This window comes from Pollicipes pollicipes, unplaced genomic scaffold (assembly GCF_011947565.3).
Source record: "Pollicipes pollicipes isolate AB1234 unplaced genomic scaffold, Ppol_2.1 Scaffold_3447;HRSCAF=4054_pilon_pilon_pilon, whole genome shotgun sequence".
NCBI classification, from domain to species: domain Eukaryota; kingdom Metazoa; phylum Arthropoda; class Thecostraca; order Pollicipedomorpha; family Pollicipedidae; genus Pollicipes; species Pollicipes pollicipes.
Window position 1 is genome coordinate 20,677,677 of NW_023596297.1, and position 25,231 is coordinate 20,702,907.

At 60.3% G+C, this 25,231-nt stretch overlaps 1 protein-coding gene across 1 annotated transcript; it reads right to left on the minus strand.

The window, feature by feature from the left end:
- Positions 1-397: 397 nt before the first annotated feature.
- On the minus strand, positions 398-25,231 carry LOC119092270 (uncharacterized). The gene is made up of 12 exons (XM_037215241.1): positions 25,219-25,231; positions 24,635-24,791; positions 23,952-24,142; positions 20,629-20,820; positions 19,733-19,842; positions 13,860-14,173; positions 13,550-13,617; positions 9,943-10,023; positions 6,825-6,992; positions 1,732-1,935; positions 946-992; positions 398-460 (listed from the first exon to the last, which is right to left on the minus strand). Exons 1-12 carry the CDS (start codon positions 25,229-25,231, stop codon positions 398-400), a joined length of 1,608 nt encoding a protein of 535 aa, XP_037071136.1.

Consider the following 25,231-nt stretch of genomic DNA (forward strand, 5'->3'; position numbering starts at 1 on the left):
CTCCCGGGCGCTGTGCGAGGCCTCGGCGGAGGACACGACGTCTGAGAGGCCCCGGCCAGAGACTCGGACGGAGGCACAACCCTTGAGGTCCGGGCCAGCGGTTCAGACGGAGGCTCCGCCCCTGAGGAGGCCCGGACCAGCAGTCCGGACGAGGACTCCGGACCCTGGGGAGGCCCGGACCAGCAGTCCGGACGAGGACTCCGGACCCTGGGGAGGCCCGGACCAGCAGTCCGGACAAGGACTCCGGACCCTGGGGAGGCCCGGACCAGCAGTCCGGACGAGGACTCCGGACCCTGGGGAGGCCCGGACCAGCAGTCCGGACGAGGACTCCGGACCCTGAGGAGGTCCGGAACGCAAGCGCAGACAACGTGACAGAAGCTCGGACGGTGCCGGACGGCTAGCGGAAGCAGCTCGCCAGCAGCAGCGCCGCCACCAGGCTCGCCAGCGTCGGTGCTGACACCTGGCGGCGGGCGGCTGAACTGCGCCGGCCCGGTCGTGCTGAAACAACCAGAGCCATCTGGTGACGCCAAACGACAGCTGCAAGGCGTCAATCGGCTACCAGGGCAATAGAGCACTTCCACGTTAACGGAGACGCCAATGTATTTCCGCATGGTGATGGGTGGGGCGCGATTAAATTGGCCCTCTATATCCGGAAGGTGTTCAACACCGCACAACGATGGGCAATCCTCATCACTGACCTCAGATACGTGACAGTCACTGACCTAGGACGGGCAAACGGCCACGACGAACCTGAGACGAAGGTGACCCCTGACCATCCGACTGACCTGTGATCGGCCTCCAGCCGCGGGTGGTGGTCCGGTTGGGCCGGCTCGGCCTCGTCGGCCGGCGCCGCCCGCTGTCGCCGGCGGGCCGCCCCCGCGCCGGCGGCGCCCGGGTGGGCGGCGCCGCTGGGCGGGTCCGCCGGCCGTCGGACGGCCGCGGCGCCGTCGGCGGCGGCGGCTCCGACGTCTCGGCACCGTCACGGCAGGGTGCTGCCGTGCGAGCGCAGCACGGTCAGCTAGAGAGACGACCAAGGCACATTCCAGGGACAGGGACACAGTTTAGCGCGAGGCGTCCATGCGAGCACGTCGCTTACATAAGTAACGACCGGGACACACACTCATCAACTTGTCCTTACAATGTGAATCGCGTCTTTTTGATGCCCTTTGTGCCAAACTGTTAATTAGCTTCCGTGATATGTCTTGAAGATGGAAAGGTACTTGTTAGCAGCTGCAGCTGCGCAATGTCAGCAGATGACGTAAAAGCACGACGGGCTGTAAGTGCCGGCACTTGACCAATGAACGGAATCTGTAAATTAGCCCTGACGAAAATTTGCGCCGCGCGCTGCATACACCTTCGACAAAGCTAAGATATTGCAGAGTGATTGGCCAAGACTAATGCTATCCCTAAAAGTCAGAAAGGAAGGCATGGTCTGAGAAGTTTGCTAATCACTCCAAGGTGAGTAAACAGTTATTCCTTAAATATGCTTGAAGCCGGGATATACCACGCGGCAGGGCGACATGGCACAGACTTTCCACAAGTTTTTTTCAAGTCTAAAGCCCTTGGTGATATTTGCCACTTGCTACTTGCCACTCACCGGCTCTGTGCTGCTTGACATTTGGCACAGAACCGGTGAGTGCATCCTTGTTCCATCCTTGCGAGAAATGACTGCCATGTCCTTGGCCGTCTCCCCCGGCTAGGACCCGTGTCGCCGCGCGGTGCGGGACTCACCCGTCTGCGTGATCAGCATCCCCGTGCGCGTGGGGTCGACGCGTCGACGGCAGCCCTCGTCGGTGCCGGCCTCGCCGATGAAGACGCGGCCGTCAGCCATGACGCGGCCGACGAAGCACTCGTAGGAGAGCGCGTCGCGCCGCTGCGTGTACGTGTACAGCACGTCGCCCTCCGTCCACGAGCCCAGGCAGCGGTACTCGCGCTCTGCGGACACCGGAGGCGCCGGGGTCAGGCAGGCACGCTCACAGCTCCCTCTCGGGCGGAAAGGCACGGCGTCTACGCTCCCGGCGTGGACACCGGCGGCGCTTCAGTGGTTCCTGGCAGGAAAAGAAGAGAGGGAATTGCCTCATGTCTTGCGTTGTTGTTCCCAGATGGCTGCCACACCACGCGCAGAATATGCACAAGCAGAACAAACAGGCCCATTTGATACCTCAAGAGACTTTGCAACTTGCAGCCACTCAGACTCAAAGGGCGAGGCCAGAGAATCTGCATTCACGCCGATGATTTAAATGATAGTTCACTAGCGGAAGAATGCCCAAGCAAGAGGGCGCGCTGGTTCCCAGAGTTCTGTCCACACGTTTTCAGTCGCAGCCAGGCTGCTACACAAAGCCGCCAGTGGTGATGCGCTTCAGAACGTCAAGTCACATAAGCTCGCGGCATAAAGGGCAGCCACTGTGCTCTGAGATGGGCGAATGCTAACAGACCTTGTAAAAAGGCCTACGGGAGGACAAAGACTCTGACAAAACGGCAGCATTGTGTGGGAAAAAGCTAACAACACACTTCAAACCCCAGGGTGCAGCGAGCTACAATAGCGCAGTGCAAACAATGCAATGCAAAATGTGCACATTACGCCATGCGAGGACAATGGAAATTCTTCAGTGCAAAACGTAGTTTGCAAGTGAACAATTTTTAGGCAATTAAGCCTTCCGTCTGAGACACTTGGAGCAAAGTGGGGGGAATTGTCCCTCCATGAACCCATGTAAGTCCCTCACGTAGTTCTCGTTGAGGCAGAGACCCGCGTCTGTTTACAGCCCTGCCAGGTTCCGGCACGTTTATCCAGTGAAGCTTCACGCCAGTCGTTTTGCAGCACTCCTGCCACACCGCTGCAGACCCATTACCCGCCGAGACGAGCTCCAAACGAAATGGCCTGACCCGCCCACGGAGGTGGACGGCACATTTACTCCTTAGCGTTTTATCCTTCAAGTCTCATCAGAAATCACGCTATTTTCTAACTTTTTGCTAAAGACAATTAATTCTGTCGATCAACTGCATCCTGCCATAGGTAGAAAGTCTCCAAAGAGACCTTCAAAGACAAAACCTATAACAACCCGCAAATGTACATCCGGAGTAGCAGCAATAAATGCCTGCAGTGTCCGGCACCGATGGCACACATTTTGGTACGGTTGTTCCTCTCTTAGCGTGGAGGCACGGCGTCCGTCCTGTAACGCTCCACCGAGCACGCACCACACGCGCGCGGCACGGGGCGCGGCCGCCGCGCGCCAGGTGTAGGGGAGGGGCAGGGAGGGGGGGGGGGGGCGGTGGCCGCGCACGACGCCCCGCCCCGGAAGTGGCGACCGGGCACAGGAAGGGCGAGCCCGGCCATCCCAGCGCCGAGCCGGACCTCCGGCCCGCTGTGGTCTGACCGGCGTGGAGGGCCGGCGCGGCTCGCCGACCGAGCCCGGGACGAGAGCAGCTCCCAACCATGGCAGATCGACGGTAACGTGGGAGCGGGACGGGGCGGGGCGGAGCACAGGGCACGCATGCAGTATGCTCCCAATTATCCATCAAAGGCGCTCCATTGGGCGTGGAAAGATGAGAAACAAACACATGGTCCGCAATCTGAGGCAGACACAACCGGCTTGTAAGGTTTCAAGTCGCCACTGGGACGTTTCGAAGCGTTACAATTGCAACACTATCGTGGAATGATTACCTTGTGTGTTTAAACCGGGCATGGACACAAAATGCAAAGGGTCGGTAATCGAAATGACCTGGAATTCAGCTGCTCAGCTGAACTTGAGTCCAGTGCAGGCAGGAGCACATTCTACATAACGCGTAACCAAGGGACGACACGCCGCAGAAAAAGACTGCAGACAAAGGTCTCGCATGGTGAAGACACCATGGACCGTCAAAGGTGCCGGTGGGGAGGCTTCTGTGGTTCGTGACAGGTAACAGGCACTGTGGGCCGTCACAAGTGCCGGTGATGAAGCCACTGTAGGCCGTCACAGGTGCCGGTGATAAAGGCACTGTGGGCCGTCACAAGTGCCGGTGATGAAGCCACTGTAGGCCGTCACAGGTGCCGGTGATAAAGGCACTGTGGGCCGTCACAAGTGCCGGTGATGAAGCCACGGTAAGCAGTGACAGGTGTCGGTGATAAAGGCACTGTGGGCCGTCACAAGTGCTGGTGATGAAGCCACGGTAGGTAGTGACAGGTGCCGGTGATAAAGGCACTGTGGGCCGTCAGAAGTGCCGGTGATGAAGCCACGGTAAGCAGTGACAGGTGCCGGTGATAAAGGCACTGTGGGCCGTCACAAGTGCTGGTGATGAAGCCACGGTAGACAGTGACAGGTGCCGGTGATAAAGGTACTGTAGGCCGTCACAAGTGCCGGTGATGAAGCCACTGTAGGCCGTCACAAGTGCCGGTGATGAAACTTCAGTGGTCCGTGACAGGTGCCGATGATAAAGGTTCTGTGGGCCGTGACAAGTGCCGTTGATGAAGCCTCTGTGTGCCGTCACGGGTGCTAGTAATGAAGGCACTGTGGACCTTCACAAGTGCCGGTCATAACGCCACTGCGGGCAATCACGGGTGCAGTTGGTGCAGTCCCGCGTCGAGCCGTGCAGTGCTGGTGCAGTCGTACCTTCGTGGTAAGCGGCCGGCGGCAATCGGCGCTTCTTCTCCGGCGCGGGGGCGACTGTGACGGGGTCTGGCACCGGCAGCTCCGGGCCCCCGAAGTGCGGCGTCCGCGTCGGATCGAACGGGGGCCGCGCCGGCCGCACCGGATCTAGCGCCGGCCGGATCTGGTCTGGTCGGATCGGATCTGGCGCAGGCCGGATCTGATCTGGCCGGATCTGACCTGACGCCGGTTGGATCGGATCTGGCGCGGGCCGGACCGGCTGGATCGGCCGACCGCCGCTGAAGCTGCCCATCGGGTCGTCGGCGGGGTCCGATCCGCGGCCCGGACTCCGGCCTGGGTCGCCTTCCTGCAGCCACCATACCGGCGTCTGCTGTGGTCCCGGGGGCGACTGTCCAGAGCCCCGGGCGATGTCCGGCCGCCAGCCGCGGCCCGGCCCGCGCTCCGGGTCAGGCGACCTGCCCTTGTCAGGCCTCCGGCTTTGATTCGGTCTCCAGTCTTGGTCCGGCATTCGGTCCTGGTCCGGTCTGTAGCTCTGGTTCGGTCCATAGCCCTGGTCTGGCTTGTAGCTTTGGTCCGGTGCAAAGACCTGGCCCGGTCTGTAGCTTTGGTTCGATCCATAGCCCTGATGCGGTCTGATGGCTTCGTCTGGCCTGTAACCCTGAGCCTTTCCATATCCCCCGTCCGGTCTGAAGTCCCTGTTTAGTCCATGACTTCGGTCCGGTGCGTAGCCAAGGTTCGGTCTGTCGCCTTCACCCGGTTCAAAGTCCTGACCCGACCCATAACTTTGATCCAATCCATAACTTCGATCCATTTCATGACTTTTATCACCTGATTCATGGTTTCGATCCGACCCATAGCCTCGATTCGACCCATAGCTGCGATCGGGTTCGTGACCCTGACCCGATTTATGGTCTCGATTGGATCCATAGCCTTGATCCGATCCATGGTGTTGATCCGACCCATGCCGTTGCTCCGATCCATGGCCTCGGTCCGACCCATAACCTCGATTCGATCCATGACTGCGGTCTGATTCGTGACCTTGACCCGATTTATGGTCTCGATCGAATCCATAGCCTCGATCCGATCCATAACCTTGATCCAATCCATGACCTCGATCTGACCCATATCTTCGACCCGATCCATGCTCTCGATTCGATCCATATCCTCGATCAGATCCATGTCCTCGATTCGATCCATATTCCCGATTCAATCCAAGCCCCCGTTCCGCTCCGTCACCCCGGTTCGGTACTACGTCTCCGCCTGGCTGATCCGTGCGGCGACCGGTCGTGTCGTCGTCGCCGGAGTCCTCACCCAGCCCGCGCTCCTCGCCCGGCGCCGGCCCGCCGTCCGCCGGCTCCCGCTCCTCTCCGTCAGCCCCTCCCGCTCCCTCGTCACCCCCGCCGCCGAACCGCTCCGGGTACGTCCACGGGTCGTAGGCGTCGTCGCCGTAGGCGTCGGTCGTGCTGGACGTGACCGACGCGCGGCCCGGCGGCAGGGCGTAGCTGATGCGGGTCGTGCGCGGCTGCGAGACGTGGTAGCGCGCGCTGTCGCGCCGCTGCCGGCCACCACGTCGCCGGCCGCCGGACGGCGCGCCCGGCCAGGCCGCCGGCTGCAGGTCGGCGCGCGACACGGTGCGCACGGGGCCCGAGCCGATGGGGATGACGGCGGGGCGGGGCGCGGAGGGACGCCCTCCTGGAAACGGCGGCGCCGTGAACGTCCCGCCACGTGCGGCGCCCATCGGCGGCCATCCGGGGGACGCCGGTGAAGTCGTGGGTTAAATGTCGAACAGAAGGGTAGGATGAATAACAGTTCAAAGACGGGTTTGAATGTACGCCGTTGGGTTCGGTTCCAATGGATACAACTGCTGAGTTTAGCCTGCGGTTTGGGGCGCGGTTCCAGTCCCCTGAATCGGTTGCACTTGAGCGCAGCGTTGATGTGTAATCAGACCAGCGATGTCATGAGGCCCAATATGTCCGAGATATCTGATTCTGGAGCGTACTGGATCCCGTCATCGTGTTTGCAGCAGCAGTTGACACAAGACTGACTCCAACTGGCCCGAAAAAGAGAACAGTTACCGCCACAGAGCTCGGACAGCAGACACTCCTCGAAGTCATCTTGTTAGTTGTCATCACAGTGGCGCGGTCCCGACCAGTCGTGAAGCCCCACCGGCCGGCCACCCTCCTCTCGACAAAACGCAGCCCCAGCCCCGCGAACTTGCATCCCTCCAGCCCGGTAACTTACTTTCGAAGATGTGCGAGGCGTTGGCGCAGCTGGTCACCGTGTAGAACATGCTCTGCGAGCTGGTGCAGTCGGAGCTGAGCCTCGCGCACAGCTGGCCGTCCGTGTCGGGGATAACGCCGCTGTACGAGCCCGACACCGGGCACCGCGCCTCGTGCTCGATCCGGCTCCCTGCGCGGCGCGGTGGCAGGGTCAGCCTCGCCGGAGGACGCCGCGACACCGTAGAACGGGAGTGCACTCTCTGGAGAGCGAGGCGCAGCCCTCTGGAGGGTGAGACATAGGTCTCTGGAGGGTGAGGTGGCGGCGAAGTCTTCCTCACTTGAGGACGAGCCACGACGTCAGGGGACCAGGGGAGAACGACTCACAGGAGGCCGAGTCACGGCAGCAGGGAACCCCGACTCTCAGGAGAATGGAGAACAGGGAGTCAGGCGCGCATGAGGGCGAAGACGGAAGCAGTGGAGTCAGCAACGTAGTGGGACTGAGGCACTGCATCAGGGTCAGCGTCATCGGAAGACGCCGGGGCGGTGGTCCGAGAACCGTGAAGCCTTGGAAGACCCTTAGCATTTGAGATGATTGTGTTCGTAGTGCACTTCCGTAGCGCGACCTTCCACCTCTTAAGCATGAGAACACAGAAGCAAGAATGAAGACGAATTGCTGGCCAGCTTTCCCAAAAGCCCAGAATACGGTGGCTGAGATCTGGAAACTCGAACTTCGGGTACAGGTTAGCTGTTCCTCCGACCTCTGGCGGCCGTGCACTGGGGGCCTGCACGCAGGCCGGCCCTGGAGCCCGGAGGGCCGGCCGGGCACGTCCGGCTCGCAGTGGTGACGCAGCCCCGTGCGGCTAGCCGGCGGCGGCCGCGGACGGCTCTGGTGCAGTCATGCATCGCCGAGCGGATGCATGGGTATGTGGGGGGGGGGGGGGGGGGGCGGAGGGTGACACAGGCATAGGGCGGGTAGGCGAGCCGGCGAGCGCATCCCGATAGGGACGTGACAAAGACAGAGGCGTGGCGCACAGAACTGAACAACGTGGTGACGTCCGGGTTATCACATTACGATTAATTCTAACTGGCGCCTATCAATGCCATTAAAATTTAAACGACTCATGGCAGCACTACCAACTCGATGTCTTCTAGCGCGCGCGATCTAATATAACCTTTTAAATTTGAAACTGCATGGTTCACAACGATAAGTGGAAGGAAAACAGAAAGCCGACCAATTCCGTACTGTTTTCGAGCATTTAAAACCCAACTGGGCGCATCCACTGATGGATCCCGCACAAGCTGTTTGTTCTCGCACGGAATAGATTTTGGCATCTTCAGTTTCATTTCGCGACCATGTGAAACTTGTGCCGACCACGTCATCTGCCACATGTCACGCGCATGTCCGACGCATGCGCGGCGTGTCACTACTCGTCGAAGTGCGCATGCGCATCACCACGTTAGCTGATAGAAGCATGCTCACGGCGCAGCGCACGTCCGCCAACGACTTTGTGCCCTTGGGGGGGGGGGGGGGGACCGCTTGCTGATTGGCTACACAACTGAGGGCGGTGGGCTTGGGTAGGAGGACAAAGTCTGGGTGGAGGGGAGGGGAACGGAACGAGAGGAAATGAACAAAATGCAGGAGGTGCACCACTGGTCCGCGCACGTTCTGGTATAAGTGGCTCGCATTTTTCTGCCTGGACACAGTCGCAGTCACCGTTCGAGAGCAAAAACACAATGATGGCGCGCTGGACGGGAAAATAGCAGCTGATTTCACAAAAGTAGTTGCATTCACGAAGAAGTCGGCGATGAAAGTTTCCGGCCATCTTTACAGCACCACACGGGTCCGTGGCGTGAAAGTAGGTCAGACGGCACGTCACCACTCACTGACGCCCTTCCCGCAGTCCCATGCAGAGTTGAAGGCCTCGGGCGAAAACGGCCTTTTATAATTCAAGGTGTTTGGTAAGTAAAAAGGTTACATGCTATTGTGTCCGGTACATTAACCCCGCGTGTAAGTTGGACGATGCACATGAACAAGGACATCGCAGGTAATTGCTCGCAACGAGATAACACGACAATTCGAATACGCCGTCACTTCGCTGCGACCGTGGGTCGCCCGCCACCCAGACATTGGGGGCTGTAATGTGGCTATCAGGGCCCATCACGGCCACCGCCGCGCCCCGGCAGACATTGACGTCAGAGCTCACTGCACTCAGTAAAACAACTTAGCCAAATAGAGCTCAGTACTGCTGGCCTTACAACAAAGGCCTGTTCTCTGTTGCACGCAGGTCCTTTGCACAGCCGTCCGAGTTTCCATTATGAGTACCTCTATGCAATATCTGCAAAAGGCCCTGTGCGGCATGGGAACAGGGCGGTGGGAAAGGGTGTGAGTGATGTTGTCTTGCAGAGTATACCTAAAATCATAAAAACCTGTGCGAATAGATCCAAATGGCTTTGGCAGCCCATAAAAGTTGGTCCCGTCAATGCGTCAATATCCATCGTACATGAGGAGTTAAGCAGCGAAAGAACTCCCCTGATTACGAACGACGCCCATACCCAGCGTGCCTTATTTGAACAACGCGGCAATTTTCCTCCTGAACGGCTCTCGTAACACATCAACTTGAGAGAAATACAGCTTTCCAATTGAGGTGACAGTTTTTCAGCGCGTCTTGTGTGAAAAGTGAGAAAAGAGCGAGAAGCTTAACGTTAGACAACGTACCACCTATCTTTTCTTCTATTTTAGGCACGGACAACACAGGCTAACAATTTACAAGATACCCGTCCGACGACGGAGACGGCGGGTGTCATAAAGCTCTAAGCTCAGAGACATGCTGTGTCCACCAATCAGTTTGCTGACACCGTACATGAAGAAAGTGGGAGTAGCAGGTCAGTGTGCGATGAATGTGTTGGTTCAAAGAAATATTTCCATTTTGCGAAGAGCCGTCTTTGGCCTTTCTAACTACAACCCATCGCAGAGAAGGACTTTACCGTTATGACAGGAATCAGTGCTTGCCAGCAATTTAAAATATATGCATGCCGGTTCCAAACATCCCTTTTTATTCATAACGGTAAATATAGCATACAAAATCAATAAATCAGAAACGGCATTGAAAAGGCAAGCCTCCACCAACCAGTGTACTTACGGCCCTGCGTGATCCAGCCGGTGTCCAGGAAACGGTGGGGTCCGCATAAGCTGTTGGAAATCCGTCTGCTCGGCATCAGACCTGCAACATCGAACGCCACCCATGAGCTGGAGCTGTGACATGTTGTAGTTAATAAACCGGACTTCGTCATCTGGGAGCCGATCGAGCTGAGCCCTGACCTCTCGGGACTGATGTGACGGGGCTCGTCATCTACGAGCCGATCGAGCTGAACCTCGACCTCTCGGGACTGATGTGACGGGACTCAGACATCGGATCCGATTGAGCTGAACCTTGACCTCTCGGGACTGATGTGACGGGGCTCGTCATCTACGAGCCGATCGAGCTGAACCTTGACCTCTCGGGACTGATGTGACGGGGCTCAGACATCGGATCCGATTGAGCTGAACCTCGACCTCTCGGGACTGATGTGACGGGGCTCGTCATCTACGAGCCGATCGAGCTGAACCTCGACCTCTCGGGACTGATGTGACGGGACTCAGACATCGGATCCGATTGAGCTGAACCTCGACCTCTCGGGACTGATGTGACGGGGCTCGTCATCTACGAGCCGATCGAGCTGAACCTCGACCTCTCGGGACTGATGTGACGGGACTCAGACATCGGATCTGATCTAGCGGAGCTTGGACACCCCGCTGCTGGGCTGACGAGCGTATGACAGATACCAACTGATTCAACGAAGCTTCGAGAGTTGAAGCCATGGGAAACGTCAGACATGATCCATTCGAACTGTGACATATCGGAGCTAACATAACAAAGTTCCAACAGTTCCGAGCTGATGGAACAACTTTGTGACAGGTGCGGCTGATCTTACGCTGTTGTAGCCTCTGGGAGATAACATAACAACGCTTTGAGGATTTGTGGCAGGTTTAACGGGCCTGTGATGGGCCCAAGCTAATCTCACGGAACTGTGGCATCTCGGAGCTGACTAAACGTAGCTTTGACAGTACTAGCCGCCGAGCAGAGCTGCGAACGCTGGGAGTTGAACTAACGAAGCTGCGTCAATTCTGGGCTTGTCTAACGAGCTACTCTAGTCCAAAAAGTCGAACAAATCCAGGCTGTGAAGTCTGACGACTGTTTGGACAACGCTGCTGCACTGGAGACATCCGCTTACAATTCGTTGATGAAAAAATAGAGGCAAACTGCTCAGCCCGAGGCCGGCCGCCAGAAAGCTGCAAATCATCGCACCCGATTACACCGCCTTCCCAATCCGCTGGTGCATTGGCCTCATTTATCACTGGCTGCATCCGCGTTTTCCCACTTGTTAACTCATGCGTGGCTGAAAGCTGATTCAGCATGGTTTTGCCATTACAAATGAAAAATTCCAAAAAATGGCGTAGCTGCTCGGCGGGCACGCGTACTGTCGCACGAATGTTACTCCCTTGGTTGAGAAGATGTCTTAAAAAGGGCATTCCCTCTCAGATGCAGTCATTCAATACATTATCCCAGTACGCAGGGAAACGGTGTCGGCGATAGATAATCCCCCAAGATCTGTATGACAACCACCTTTCTGGGATACAGCCTGTACAAAAACTCGCTTTGAGCACAGCGCACCAAAGCAGAGCGAGCTCTCGCCGGACTGGTCTGCACAGCACGCTCTATGCCCGCACACACAGGACAGCCGACGGTGGCTTCCTGAGTAGTACAGACACGGCCTGCATTACACAGCTCTTTCCGGGACATTGAACTGCGACAGGCCCCTCTCGCCCAACACAGTCCATTCATCAAAGATCTCCGAACCCGTGCGAAAGCGCTCCAGGCCACCGTCGGGACGGCAAAACCTCCCCTAGCGCGCGCTGTTTACACACAACAGAGCCCAGAGCCCGCCGCCGGATGCCGTCTGCAGCGCGGGCGCCGCTCCGGGGCGCCGCCCGCGTGCAACAGGGCTCGCTGGCGGACGCAGTCGGCACAACAGCGCGCCCGCGGCCGCAGCGCCCGGACGTGCCGCGGCACCGGCGGGCCGCTGGCCGGCCGGGTCCCACGCGCAGCCGGCCCGCTGATGGAGGCCCGCTCGCCATTGGCGCGCCGACAACAGGTCATTACCGGGCCAAGGTCGCACACCGGAGCTTTATGCGTTCGTGATTGATATCCGCCGCGCAGGCGAGCGGGCTGCGCCGTTGGTATCAACGACACAGGTATCCGCGCTGCAACGATGCTAATCTTGCGGTTGTGATATTGCACGCCGTGCAAGCTGTGAGCAGCGGACGCTCCAAAAGAGCACAGGTCAGCGATTCCTTCACCTCGCCTTCATTCAAAGCTTTGGAATGCAAACCAAGGAGACAGTAAACAACATGGCATTTCATACGCATCCATGTGAAAGGCCACGCGGTACGATGGTAGCGCCGTGCCTCCCGTTGCGTCTGATAGGAAAGGGCGCCGTGTTGGCTCCGGCGACTACACGAAACCAGCGCCACGGCGCGCGACGCTGCCCCGACTACGGCCAGTCCAGAGGCGTGCCTGTGGCGCGCTGCTCCAGCCGTGATGCGAGCGCGTGCCGTGTGCGCCGGTGGAGGCGGGCCCGGCCGCTCGCCGCGCGCGGCGAGTATCGGCGGTCTGAGGTATGGCACGCTGCGGTTCTGGCCGGATGTTTGTGCGACCTGGGCGCCGGCACACGTTCTGTGACCGCTGCCGCACCGCATCCCGACGCGAGGAAGGTAATCTAGATTTGCACGTGCTACTGCTCGTTCACAGCGAAGAAGCACCTTTCAAAAGGCAGATCCGCAAAAGAAGCACTTCGGGCATATCAGCCCGAAAGCTCGGCATCGGCTCGGGCATTCCGGCGGCCCGGAAAAACCTTATGGCGATTGAGCAAAAGAAGGTTAATCTTTTCTTGAGACCCGCTTTGTTTGTTGAATGACTCGTTTAACATATGGAAATCTGGTTTACGGCGGCTACCACCGATGAGAAACATCCTAATAACAAAATATATAATAATAATAATGCTAACATAACGGATGAAAAAACGGTGTTGCTGCTGCTACTAGTGAAACTAATACTAATTATACTAATAGTCTCGCACTGCGCAGGCACAACTCACGGACAAGACCAAGAGCTGCACTCCGTTCTTGCGTGAGGTAACATCTCCGTGTTATTAAGATAAACTGTTGCAATAGGCCGCGCGATTGGCAGTGGGCAGATGGACGTTGTCTCCCTTGGAATCTAGCTGAACGCCTGAAGATCGGCCAGCTCAGGAAATCCGCGTCTGCACGAGACACTCATTTTTTATGCGTACACGATCCGCGTTAACTCGGCCGTCGATGACCTGAGAGTCGCTCTGTGGGAGGCCCGCTGCGCTCGCTCTGTCGGAGCGCGAGCGTTTCACGGCTGGCAGCAGTGCGACGCCACCGGGTCTGACCCGCGCCGCCATAACCGCACATTCCAAGCCGCTCCGGGGTCACGTGGCGCGCCGGAAATTACCGGGCAGGCCACTCCAACACGTGCAGAAATCACCTCCGCGCGGCCAGATACCATCAGCGGTCGGCAATTATAGAGGTCCGGCATGCAGGCTGGAGGCCGGCCAGCCGCACAACACCGTTGCCAATCGCGGCTTCAGATGGGCCTTCATCGCCACCGCCGGCGCCGCACTCACCCAGCTGAAACTCCATGACGTTCACCGCCCGCTCCTTCAGCCAGATGCAGTTGTACATCTCCTCGCCGCTGCGGAGGCACACCGCAAGGTCAGTGCCCAGAAGACCGCACGGAAGCTGACTTACTCGGCCAGGCAAAGCCCTGGTGGCGCTGATGGGAACTGACGATCGCCCTCCCGTCGTGGGAGGCTCAGCGGAACGCTGGACAGCACCGCGGCAGGGGTCCAGGCCGCGCGGCCCGGCGTCAACGGCACGTGTACCGGGGAGACACCTCATACGCGCATACTTCCACCGAAGCCAGGCCGCACCCACCAGTGCGAGCGGGAGTAGATGACGAACTTCTCGTGCTGGCCGCCGATGCAGCGCGCCGTGTAGCTCTTGAAGTTGGCGACGTCCTTGTAGACGATGGTGTTGCCGTCCACGTGCGCGTGCTGCCAGTGTCCCTGCGCCCAGTCTGGGAACGTGCAGGTGGCGCGGCGCACGGCAGGAGGCCACGGGTGCGAGACGGCCGCGTACAGCACCAGCCGTTCGTGGCCGTGCGTGGCGTTCACCAGCTGACGGTGGCAGGAGGAGTCCGACGAGAACGCCAAGAAGATGCGGCCGGAGCCCAACTCCTCCCGGTACATCTGAGAACGCGCGGGTAACAGTGAGCCCAACTCCTCCCGGCACATTTGGGGACGCGCGGGTAGCAGTGAGCCCAGCTCCTCCCGGTACATCTGGGGACGCAAGGGTAACAGTGAGCCCAACTCCTCCCGGTACATCTGGGGACGCGCAAGGTAACAGTGAGCCCAACTCCCCCGGTACATCTGGGGACGCACGGGGTAACAGTGAGCCCAACTCCTCCCGACACATCTGGGGACGCGCGGGTAACAGTGAGCCCAGCTCCTCCCGGTACATCTGGGGACGCAAGGGTAACAGTGAGCCCAACTCCTCCCGGTACATCTGGGGACGCGCGGGGTAACAGTGAGCCCAACTCCCCCCGGTACATCTGGGGACGCGCGGGGTAACAGTGAGCCCAACTTCTCCCGGTACATCTGGGGACGCGCGGGTAACAGTGAGCCCAACTCCTCCCCGTACATCTGGGGACGCGCGGGTAACAGTGAGCCCAACTCCTCCCGGTACACCTGGGGACGCGCGGGTAACAGTGAGCCCAACTCCTCCCCGTACATCTGAGGACGCGCGGGGTAACAGTGAGCCCAACTCCTCCCGGTACACCTGGGGACGCGCAGGTAACAGTGAGCCCAACTCCTCCCGGTACATCTGGGGACGCAAGGGTAACAGTGAGCCCAACTCCTCCCGGTACATCTGGGGACGCGCGGGTATCAGTGAGCCCAACTCCTCCCGGTACATCTGGGGACGCGCAAGGTAACAGTGAGCCCAATTCCCCCCCCCCCCCCGTACATCTGGGGACGCGCGGAGTAACAGTGAGCCCAACTCCTCCCGGTACATCTGGGGACGCGCGGGTAACAGTGAGTCCAACTCCTCCCGGTACATCGGGGGACGCGCGGGTAACAGTGAGCCCAACTCCTTCCCGTACATCTGAGGACGCGCGGGGGTAACAGTGAGCCCAACTCCTCCCGGTACATCTGGGGACGCAAGGGTAACAGTGAGCCCAACTCCTCCCGGTACATCTGGGGACGCAAGGGTAACAGTGAGCCCAACTCCTCCCGGTACATCTGGGGACGAGCGGGTATCAGTGAGCCCAACTCCTCCCGGTACATCTGGGGACGCGCAAGGTAACAGTGAGCCCAATTCCCCCCCCCCCCCGTACATCTGGGGACGCGCGGGTAACAGTGAGCCCAACTCCTCCCGGTACATCTGAGGACGCGCGGGGTAACAGTGAGCCCAACTCCTCCCGGTACACCTGGGGACGCGCGGGTAACAGTGAGCCCAACTCCTTCCCGTACATCTGAGGACGCGCGGGGTAACAGTGAGCCCAACTCCCCCCGGTACATCTGGGGACGCGCGGGGTAACAGTGAGCCCAACTTCTCCCGGTACATCTGGGGACGCGCGGGTAACAGTGAGCCCAACTCCTCCCCGTACATCTGGGGACGCGCGGGGTAACAGTGAGCCCAATTCCTCTCGGTACATCTGGGGACGTGCGGGGTAACAGTGAACCCAACTCCTCTCGGTACATCTGGGGACGCAAGCGCGGGTAACAGTGAGTCCAACTCCTACCAGTACCCAAAGCAACCGTTCTTTTTTTTAGAGCACCGGTACAGTTGCTATGGAAGTGATTGCACGACTGTAATGGAAATAGTTTAAATGATTCTGGACCTGCTCTTTACGCGAGACGCCATGTGGCAGGGATGCACGGCGAGCCTTCAGTTACTTGCAATTCCTGCAGCTGATTGTGAACCACAAGCCGACCGCATGATCATACATGACTCATCCGCTTTTAGAAACGCTCTTCAAAAACTATTCCGCCTGATCATTTGCGCACAGTACACTACACTCGGTTGCATTTGCCCATTCCGGTCTAGCTTTTGCAAATGCTCACTTTATGCAGTAAAAATACACATCACGGCCATCAAGTAATACAACATTGCAAAGCCAGCACATAACGGTCTCTTCTCAACGAAACGCCACATTCCCACGACAGCGCAGCCCCATTTGTCGAGGGCGCCGCTTAGGCCGGCAGAGGCGGCGGCGCGGTGCGGCGGTCCGGCACAGATCCAACCTCACCCCCATCCCCTCCCTTTCTTCCGCCACTGCCAGCCTCAATCCGCGCCGGTATGCCGCGGACAGGCCGCCGTAATTGGGGGCCGCGCGGCGGATTTCAGGGCCGGCTTCCTGTCGACGCGTCGGCCACGCCCGTGCAAACACCCCCCTCCCGTTACAACCACACACAAAACACCACCCCCCCCCCCCCCGCCCCCCCCCCCACACACACAAACGCGCTGCTCGACCGCCGGTCCTGATATTCAGTGGGCGGCGTCGGTGGCCTGTGACGGGCTCCGAGGGGCGGGTCCAGTCTGCCGACGGGAGCGTGCTCGGCGCCTGTGACGGCCAGCTGACGCGGCACCTCTCGCAGACACGTCGGTGCACGCGGCCCCGGGTCCGAGCAAACGGCCGGGCGTCAACAGCGACGGCCAGAGTCGGCCACCGGCGGTGCGGCTCCCCTGGCCCGCAGACGCCCAGGAGAGCAGTGTGTTGACCAGGGTCTGAAGCCGGCACCGTGATGGTGGGTGGCAGTATGACGCGTACTGAACCAGCGTTTGACGGGGGCACTGTGATGGTGTGTTGCAGTATGACGCGTACTGACCAGGGTCTGACGCCCGCACTGTGATGGTGTGTGTTGACCGGGGTCTGATGCCGACACTGTGACCGTATGCGGTAGTATGGCGCGTGTTGACCGGGCCTGACGCCGGCACTGTGACGGTGTGTGGCGGTGTAGCGCATGTTGACCAGTGCTTGACGCCGGCACTGTGGCAGTGTGTGACGGCGGTCCGCCAGGTGACGCCGATGACGGCCGTCACGCTGGCCTTGGAGCCAATGGCTCCGCTCTCAGGCGTCACTCAACGCAACATGCAGGGGCGCAGTATCGATCCTTTTCGCCTACCTGTTCCTTTGTGTCGTCGTCGCGGCTAGTTCACGCCAAGGAGACAGCAGAATATTACCCCGGACGTAGGTAAAATACATGTGGCTATAATACGTCTCAGTATCTCCACCGAGTATGATCCTGGATGACCACGGCAAAGCGTCTCCCGTCAATATTTTATGGCCAAGGTAGTCACTGAAGTGTGAGGCCTTCTACCGCAGCCATGGCGAGCTTTGCCAATCGAGTACAGCATTCGTCAGTCAAATAAAGCCAATCAGCCGATCGTCAGCCATGAGCGCGTCATCCCGTCCTTGGCGCAGCGCAGTGGCAAGGCGCAACTATTTGTTAAATACTGCCCATCAGCAGCGGCACGTCAGCCAACCCAGGCCCGGCCGGCGCACCAGACCGCGACGCTGATGGTCACAGCAGACACGCCGTCACAAACTCATCACGGGCTTATGGAGCGTGCGAGTTCGTGCGAGGCGGGCTGGGTGCCAGCCAGGGGCGCATCGCGCCATGCTGCGGCCGCTCGACGGGGGCTACCCGGCAGCTTTGGCAGGCCGGTTCTCATCACAGCCTGCGGCAGCCGCCGACGTCCCAGCGGCGGCCGCGGCCGTGACCGCTACATTAGCGGAATGCAGTAGCGGACTGCGTGCCGCCACCGCCGCTTCTTGTGGCAGGCGGGGTGTCGTGATCGTGGGCCGTTCACCCGGCCGGCGTGGGGACAGGGCTGGAGGCGTCGCGGCACGGAGCGGCTCACTGCCCTGCGGTGAGGCTGTACCAGTCAGTTGGAAGAGGAGTTGTGTTTCTGCCCCGCTGTGCGTTTGGGCTGGGATATCCAGGTCAGAAGTGAGTGTTTAATCGCTGCCAATTCTAGGATTTACATGCGCATGTCTGCACCGGCCGTTGATGCGTGATAGTGCGTGATCCTTTTGTTTCAGCTGACGGTTTCAAGCCTGGAGTATCCCTTAGGCATTCTGCCAGGCCATAGCTCAGTGACCCACGAAAGTTGCTTTTTTCGGACCACGTACGACCGGGGGACATGACCCCCCCCCCCCTGAGTGAAGAGTTTCACACAGAAGATACTAAGCGATTTCGTAGGAACTCTGACGGAATTCGTAGGAGCTATGAGAAAATTTGACATTTAGCCCCGGCCTGACGAAAATTCAGGGTACGTGCCTGCGTCTTTAGTACCAATCAGGTGTACATTAAGTCAAGTGAAACAAAGTTTGGACAGCCGTCCTGTGAACTGAACAAGTTATTTAAAACCACATTTTATGAGCTAAAAAACTGGTGACTGTCTATAGTATCACTGGCCGACGGCTCGTGAATAGTAAACAACTACAACCTGTTCAGAGCTACCGAATATAAACACATTATTTCTCTTAAACCTGCCCATCACTGGCGCCGTGTCGCGGCACATCGCGGCCCGGAGCGTTCCTCGTCCGTCGGTACTCCTCCCTGAGCCAACACCAGCCCCCCCCCCCCCCCGAGACCGGCCCGCTGGCCGCTCGGCGAGCGGCGAGCCTGGCGCGGCCGGCGCGCGGGGACCCGTCCCACCGGCGCGCCGTCGGCTGGCCGGCCTGCGTGCGAGAATGCCGGCGGACGGCGCGCCGTTCTGAGGCCCGGCCAGTAAATCACGCCGCTGCCGCCGGGGGTGCACGCCGGGACCGGGCACGGCGCCGATCAGCGGCGCAGGCGGCGTCCGGCCGGGTCGTCCGGTCAGGTCGTCCGGCCGGCTCGCTGCTGGCCGCAGCCCTCGGAGCTCACCGGCGCACGCACACGCGACTCACAGCATTCATCCACGCGCCCATGCGTGGAGCTCACACACATGGCGCGTAAGTTACAAGTACAAACACGTTGACGTGGCCACTAACGTGCGCAAAATGGCCCCGATGCTGACGCGCCCTCAAAAACCAAATCACCACCACCACCACTAACGTGCACACACGGTCACTCGGTAAGTGACACGCAGGCACGCCGACCGTACACCTCGCGAAAGCAAACAATGAATGCAAGCAAACTCACGCACGCATGCTGACCACCAACGCACCCACAGCGACTCGGCAATGTTCACGCACACACCACTGTCGAGTCGACCCCACCGAGTCTGCACGTGGCTGACTCGTAGCCCACACGCACACAAACCGCCTCGACAACGCCCACTCACAGATACACTGGTTCGACAAACCGCCGCCCGCACACCAACTCGGCAGCTCACGCGTGCCACCCGCGCTCGCAGCGGCAGCACGGCCCGGCCAGGACTCACCGCGCAGCAGCAGCGCGGTCCGCCCAGGACTCACCGCGCAGCGGCAGCACGGCTCGGCCAGGACTCACTGCGCAGCGGCAGCACGGCTCGGCCAGGACTCACTGCGCAGCGGTAGCACGGCTCGGCCAGGACTCACCGCGCAGCGGCAGCGCGTCTCGGCCAGGACTCACCGCGCAGCGGCAGCACGGCTCGGCCAGGACTCACTGCGCAGCGGTAGCACGGCTCGGCCAGGACTCACCGCGCAGCGGCAGCGCGTCTCGGCCAGGACTCACCGCGCAGCGGTAGCACGGCCCGGCCAGGACTCACCGCGCAGCGGTAGCACGGCTCGGCCAGGACTCACCGCGCAGCGTCAGCGCGTCTCGGCCAGGACTCACCGCGCAGCGATACCGGGGCCGATCGCTCTCCGAAGCCGTCACGTCCATCAGCGCGACGAAGTGTCGGCCGTCGGCGTCCGTCCAGTCGGCCAGGCACTGCAGCGTCATGTCTGGCGGCGCAGGCGGCGAGTCCTGTGTTACGTGACGCTCTGCGTGACGCTCCGCGTGATGCTCGTCCTGCCGTGTCGTCACGCGGGGCGCACCTGAGGCTCGCGGACGGCGGGCGGAGGTGTGGTAGTACCGCACACGAGCAGGAGCCGTCGCTCAAAACACGCCAGTCTGTGCATAACTTCGTTCTGCTCGGCCGACGTTTTAAGTTATTGGTACGTAGCAGCAACACATGTCTTGCAGTTGTTATGGGTTTGCATCGTTCTGCAATTGGTAGGCGCAGATAGGCGCTACAACACAGGCCACTCGCAAAAGCATAGTCCCGTTCACAGCCCATTGCAGACGGCTGGCAGACCAGGTGCACCGGCGTTTCCCACCGCGGTCGGGCCGGCCGGCGGTCGGCCGGCGCGCGCGGGGCGGCGTGCGACCGCCGGCCGCAGGAATGCAACGCGCTCGCCGCGTCGTCAAGGGGAGCTGCCGTCCGGCCAGTCCCTGGAACTGAGGTCACTGCCGGCGGCGGCGGGGCTCGATGGCGGCCCGCCGCCGCCGGCAGACGCCGTCCGGCCGGGAGTGGGGGGGGGGGGGGGGGGGGGCGGCGCCGCGTCCGGTCCGGCCGCCACCCAGTCTGGCTCCAAACGATATCATACTGTCCCGAGTTGGGGGCTTGAGTGCAAGCTGTACGGGGACTGGATGATCGAGTCAGGTGTGGAGTTTGACTGGGCGGCTACCGGGAAGGCCGGCGACAGCACGTTACCGCCGCGCCGGCCCCGCCGACCGACACCACTTACTGCGCTGCTGCCGAAACGAGCAGGCTCGGAAGTGCAGGTGCAGCCCGAAGCCGTACGGACAGTTGGAGAGCTCCGAGGCGGCGCCGCGACACGCGCCGCCCGCCTCGTCCGCTTCGTACGAGAAGGAGAAGCGGCCGCTGATCGGGCAGTACACCTGGTGGGCGTGCGGCTCCGCCGTGCGCGTCTTCGTCTCTGAAAGGGAGCGAGGGACGGCTGAGGCGCGCGTCAGGGGCGCGGCGCGCGCGCCAGGAGCGGGCTGTGGGGCGGGCTCAGCAGCACCGGTAACCCGGCCAACTGTATCACGCCGGTAGCCTGCAGCCGACAGACGGTAATGTAGGATACTAAATGACCGTCATTAAATCAGGCCGGCCGTTGCCTGTTCGCGGGGCCATCCTCTCGCGTTGCCGGGCTGACAGCGGCGCTCCTCCTGCCGCCGTTCTGGGAATCCTCCGTTCTCACGAAGACGCATCCGCTACCGCTGCAGCCTGAATCGGTGACCCCCGACCCCGCTCGACAGAGCGTGACTCGAGGCGCTCGTCCATCTTCTGGCGGCGCTCAATACCCGACGCTTAAGTAGCCGCCGAAGGGTGTCTAGCGTTCGGCGGGCCGGGCCCAGCCCACGTCGGGCCGACCGGTCGGGAAGGTCGAGCGCCTTCGGCCGGGTTCGCACGGCTGCACGGCCGCGTACGGCGTGCAGCGTGCACCGTGACCGCGCGGGCGGGCACGGCCGTGCGTGCGGCGTGGCCAAGCGGCCGGGTGTTCATCTGTTGACCGACCTGCACTTCCACTCATTCAGCGGCCTGTTCATAAACCCGCTGCGATGACTCGTAAAACGGACGGCGGGCGATCATTTGCAGCGGCAACAAGCTGCGAATAATTGCTTCATGTTGATTATGACGTCAAGTCCCTTCCTCAACATTTCACCGCCAGCAGGCTTTAGTGCAGCCCTATGACCAGGACTGGGTTGGTCAGACATGATGCAGCGCAGCTCAATGACGACAGGGAGTGACGAGTTCTCGCACTGGGCATTCGGTATCAGTCAGCCGACCGCGGTCCGCAACTCTAACGGGGCTTCACTGGTGAGGCTGTTCTGATGGTGAGGGCTGAGACAGTCCCTGGAGGTCTCAGTCAGCCGAGCTTCGAGCTCCAGGACGGGGCTGACGCTGGCGGAAGCTGAGACCACCCTCAGATTCCTGCTGTCTAACTATGAAGCTGCGGGACGGAACTGCCAGCGGTGAGGGCTGGGGCGGTCTCCACGCATCCCTGACAGCCGACCGCAGCTCTGGGCGGACGACACTAATGAAAACAACCTTCACAGACGGGCCTCACGAAGCCTCGCATCACACCCTCTGAGCCATGCTGTCACTTGCGCTGGCGGTAGTCCAAAGTCTTTGGTCTCCACCGGTCTCTCCTCCGGTCTCTCCGGTATCTTCGGTCTATCCGGCACCTCTCCGGTGTCTCTCTCCGTCTCCCTCCCCGTCTCCCACTTGCCTCTATGTCTGTGTTTGTGTCCTCCCTCTCCATCTCGCTCTCTCTCTCATCTCGCCTCCTCTCTCACCTCTCCTCTCTCTATCTCTTCATATCTCTCCGCCTCCCTCCTCTCCCCCCCCCCTCCCTCTACTCTTCCAATCTCCCTCTCCCTCTCTCTCCCTCTCTCCTATCCTCTCCTCCCCCCCCCCCTCTCTCTCTCTCTCTCTCTCTCTCTCTCTCTCTCTCTCTCTCTCTCTCTCTATCTCTCTCTCTCTCTCTCTCTCTCTCTCTCTCTCTCTTCGGAACCGTTGACGCGTGTCAGGAACCTACCGCGGGAACCGGGCGGGGGCCGAGTGTGGCACCCAGCCGGCGATAAAAAAACGAGAATGATGCACCTACCGATTCTGTCCAGGAGGATGATATACAACAGTGTGCATCAAAGACAGCTGCAAATCTGAAGCCGGGCATATTAATGACTAGCCCAGGAGACGACGATTTTTTTGCGAACCCGGTTGAGTAGTTGTGTTGTGATTCCATAGTAGCCTGCAGACGGCCGCAACTTTTTGGCCGGATCATCGACGAAGGGAAACGCATTTCGGCCACATTCCTAGACACTCCAGCTTTGGTGTGAGCCGTTGTGAAAGCACGAGTTACCGGGCCGCATAGGCTGCCTCTGCCCCGGGCGTCCAGAGTAACTGGCGCCCGGAGCCGCCGGCGCCCGGAGTAGCTGGCGCCAGGAGTGGCCGGCACCCGGAGCAGCCGGCGCCCAGGGTAGCCGGCACCCGGAGCAGCCGGCGCCCGGAGTAGCCGGCGCCCGGAGTAGCCGGCGCCCGGAGTAGCCGGCACCCGGAGCAGCCGGCGCCCAGAGTAGCCGGCACCCGGAGCAGCCGGCGCCCGGAGCAGCCGGCGCCGGGAGTAGCCGGCGCCAGGAGTAGCCGGCGCCCAGAGTAGCAGGCGCCCGGAGCTGAGGCTCCCGCAGCAGAGGCGCCCGCAGCAGAGGCGCGGCGTACACCGAAAGGCGGTCGGTCAGCGGAAGTCACGAATCACATTTTACTGTCTGGCTAACGGGAGGTCGGGCCGCTGGCGCGCGCTCGCCTGTCGGCGGGATTACCGGCTCTCCGTCCTCCACTTCCGCCGCCGAACTCAGCGGGTCGTAAACGTCGCGATGCGGCCGACCGGGTCTACTTTGGCGACCCGGATCGCCGCCAGCCGAACCTTTCACTGCTCCGGAATCGACACATTGAACACCGGCAGCTGGACCCTTCTACCGCGCCGGACTCGACACACCGAACACCGGCAACCAGACCTTTCACCGCGCCGCACTCGAGACACTGAACACCGGCAGCCTGTGAGTCGGTCTCCAGGCGTCACCAGCGAGTGAACACGGGCGCTAGAACGGTAATTTCATCCGATGCACGTCCTCAGCTTACGGGCGAGTAGACACTGATCCGTATCTGACGGAGGTCCCCACCAATCATCGCCTCGTGCACTCGGCCACACTGCACGTGACGTCGTCTGCTGTATCCGCAAGCTGGTCACGTCACATGTCGTACCTTATGACCTCACGGCATTATTTACTGCATGCAATGGGTTCGAGACGTCAGTTGCTCAGCATAGCTGGCTCATGCTATCACGCTTAGAACATCACGCTGCGGCCGAACCACCGCCGCTTACTGCATCATCGCATCACATTACCGCGCGTCATCAACTCACTAATTCGCATAATGAGCATTGATCACATCACTCACCGTACACCATCACGTCACGACCGGCCACATTTTCAGCTCGCGACATCACGTATCAGACATCACCTGTCTGTGACATCACTGCTCACCCGCGATGACGTCACTTACTGTACATCATGAGCTCGTGGATGCGGCCCCGCTGCATGCGCTCTGCGGAGCGCAGCTCGTCCGGCGTCGGACACAGCCGGAGCGTGGCGTTGCTGTTGGTGGCGCAGCTGCTCTGCGGGTCCCGCGTGTGCAGCTGCAGCACGTTGGCGGAGCGGATGGCCAGGTGGAAGCAGCGCAGGCAGCCGTTACTCCTGGCGGCCGCGGAGGGCAGAGGTCAGAGCGGGGCGCGGCCCGGCCCTGCTTCCGCAGCGCTCGGTGCGGACTGGCCGGCCGGCTGGGGTTTAGTAGTCACGAAGAGCGGGAATGGCAAACAAGAGGTCATCGTCTAGACCGAACTCGATATTTGCATGATACTGTGGTACCCTTTTAACCAACACGCGCTGTTAGTCCAGTAAGACCCGTTGCCGGCATGACTTTTTCGGCACGCTTGGCATTGCAACTACGCCATCGCTGGTGAGGGATGCAGTTTGACTGCATCAGCTGAGGCAACCGTGCAAGCGTTATGCAGACAAAATACCCAAAAACTGATTCCAAACTGGATTCACGTGGGGAATTGTCAATCGTAAAACGGTAGAGGGGGGGGGGGGGGCGAAATGCAACCAACGTAAGTCGCGTAGAAAATCCCTTGATGATGCCTGTTACGATGTACGGACGAGGACGGAGAAAATATAGTCACGACTTACCCATCACGCAGAATTAGGTTGTTGCCAACTCTTCTGTGACACACACCATAAGGCAGAATCCTGTTGATTTCTATCAGTACTTCCGAGTATTGGTTTCGCGCACTTTGCACTGCGTAAGTTCCGTGGTATTCAAATGGAAAGTAGCATTCGCCGAGGCCTGTAACAAAACAGCAGTTACAACAGCGAGCCGGACGAGGACGAGTGGCGGCAGCTGGGCCTGCCTTTTGTGGGCCGCCCAGGACCAGCGGGACCTCATGAGGCATGAATTCGTCGGGTTCGGGCAGCTGGGAAAGGTTGGCGATGAGACACGATCCTTTGCGAAAGGCGGAACGTGGACAAGACTAAAAATGTATCGCAGTCTTCTTATTGTGCTTCTTAAAAATGCATAGAATACGATGCAAAGCAATTTTGCCAGTAGTGAAATGTTACTACAGCTGGAGCCCTGCCTACCACACGGCACACATACTACTACACCTGCAGTTCCACCTACCGCAAAGCACATATATCACTACACCTGCGGCCCTGCCTACCACACGGCACATATATCACTACACCTGCAGCTCGGCCTACCACACAGCACATACAGGGCGCCGCCAT

What these genes read in the sequence shown, in the direction of transcription:
- LOC119092270 (XM_037215241.1), bottom strand. An exon ending in CCACGAGCTCATGATGTACA is followed by an intron (nt 20,821 to 23,951) that starts GTAAGTGACGTC and finishes GCTCCCTTTCAG; the next exon opens with AGACGAAGACGCGCACGGCG. An exon ending in GATGCTGATCACGCAGACGG is followed by an intron (nt 993 to 1,731) that starts GTGAGTCCCGCA and finishes CTCGCACGGCAG; the next exon opens with CACCCTGCCGTGACGGTGCC.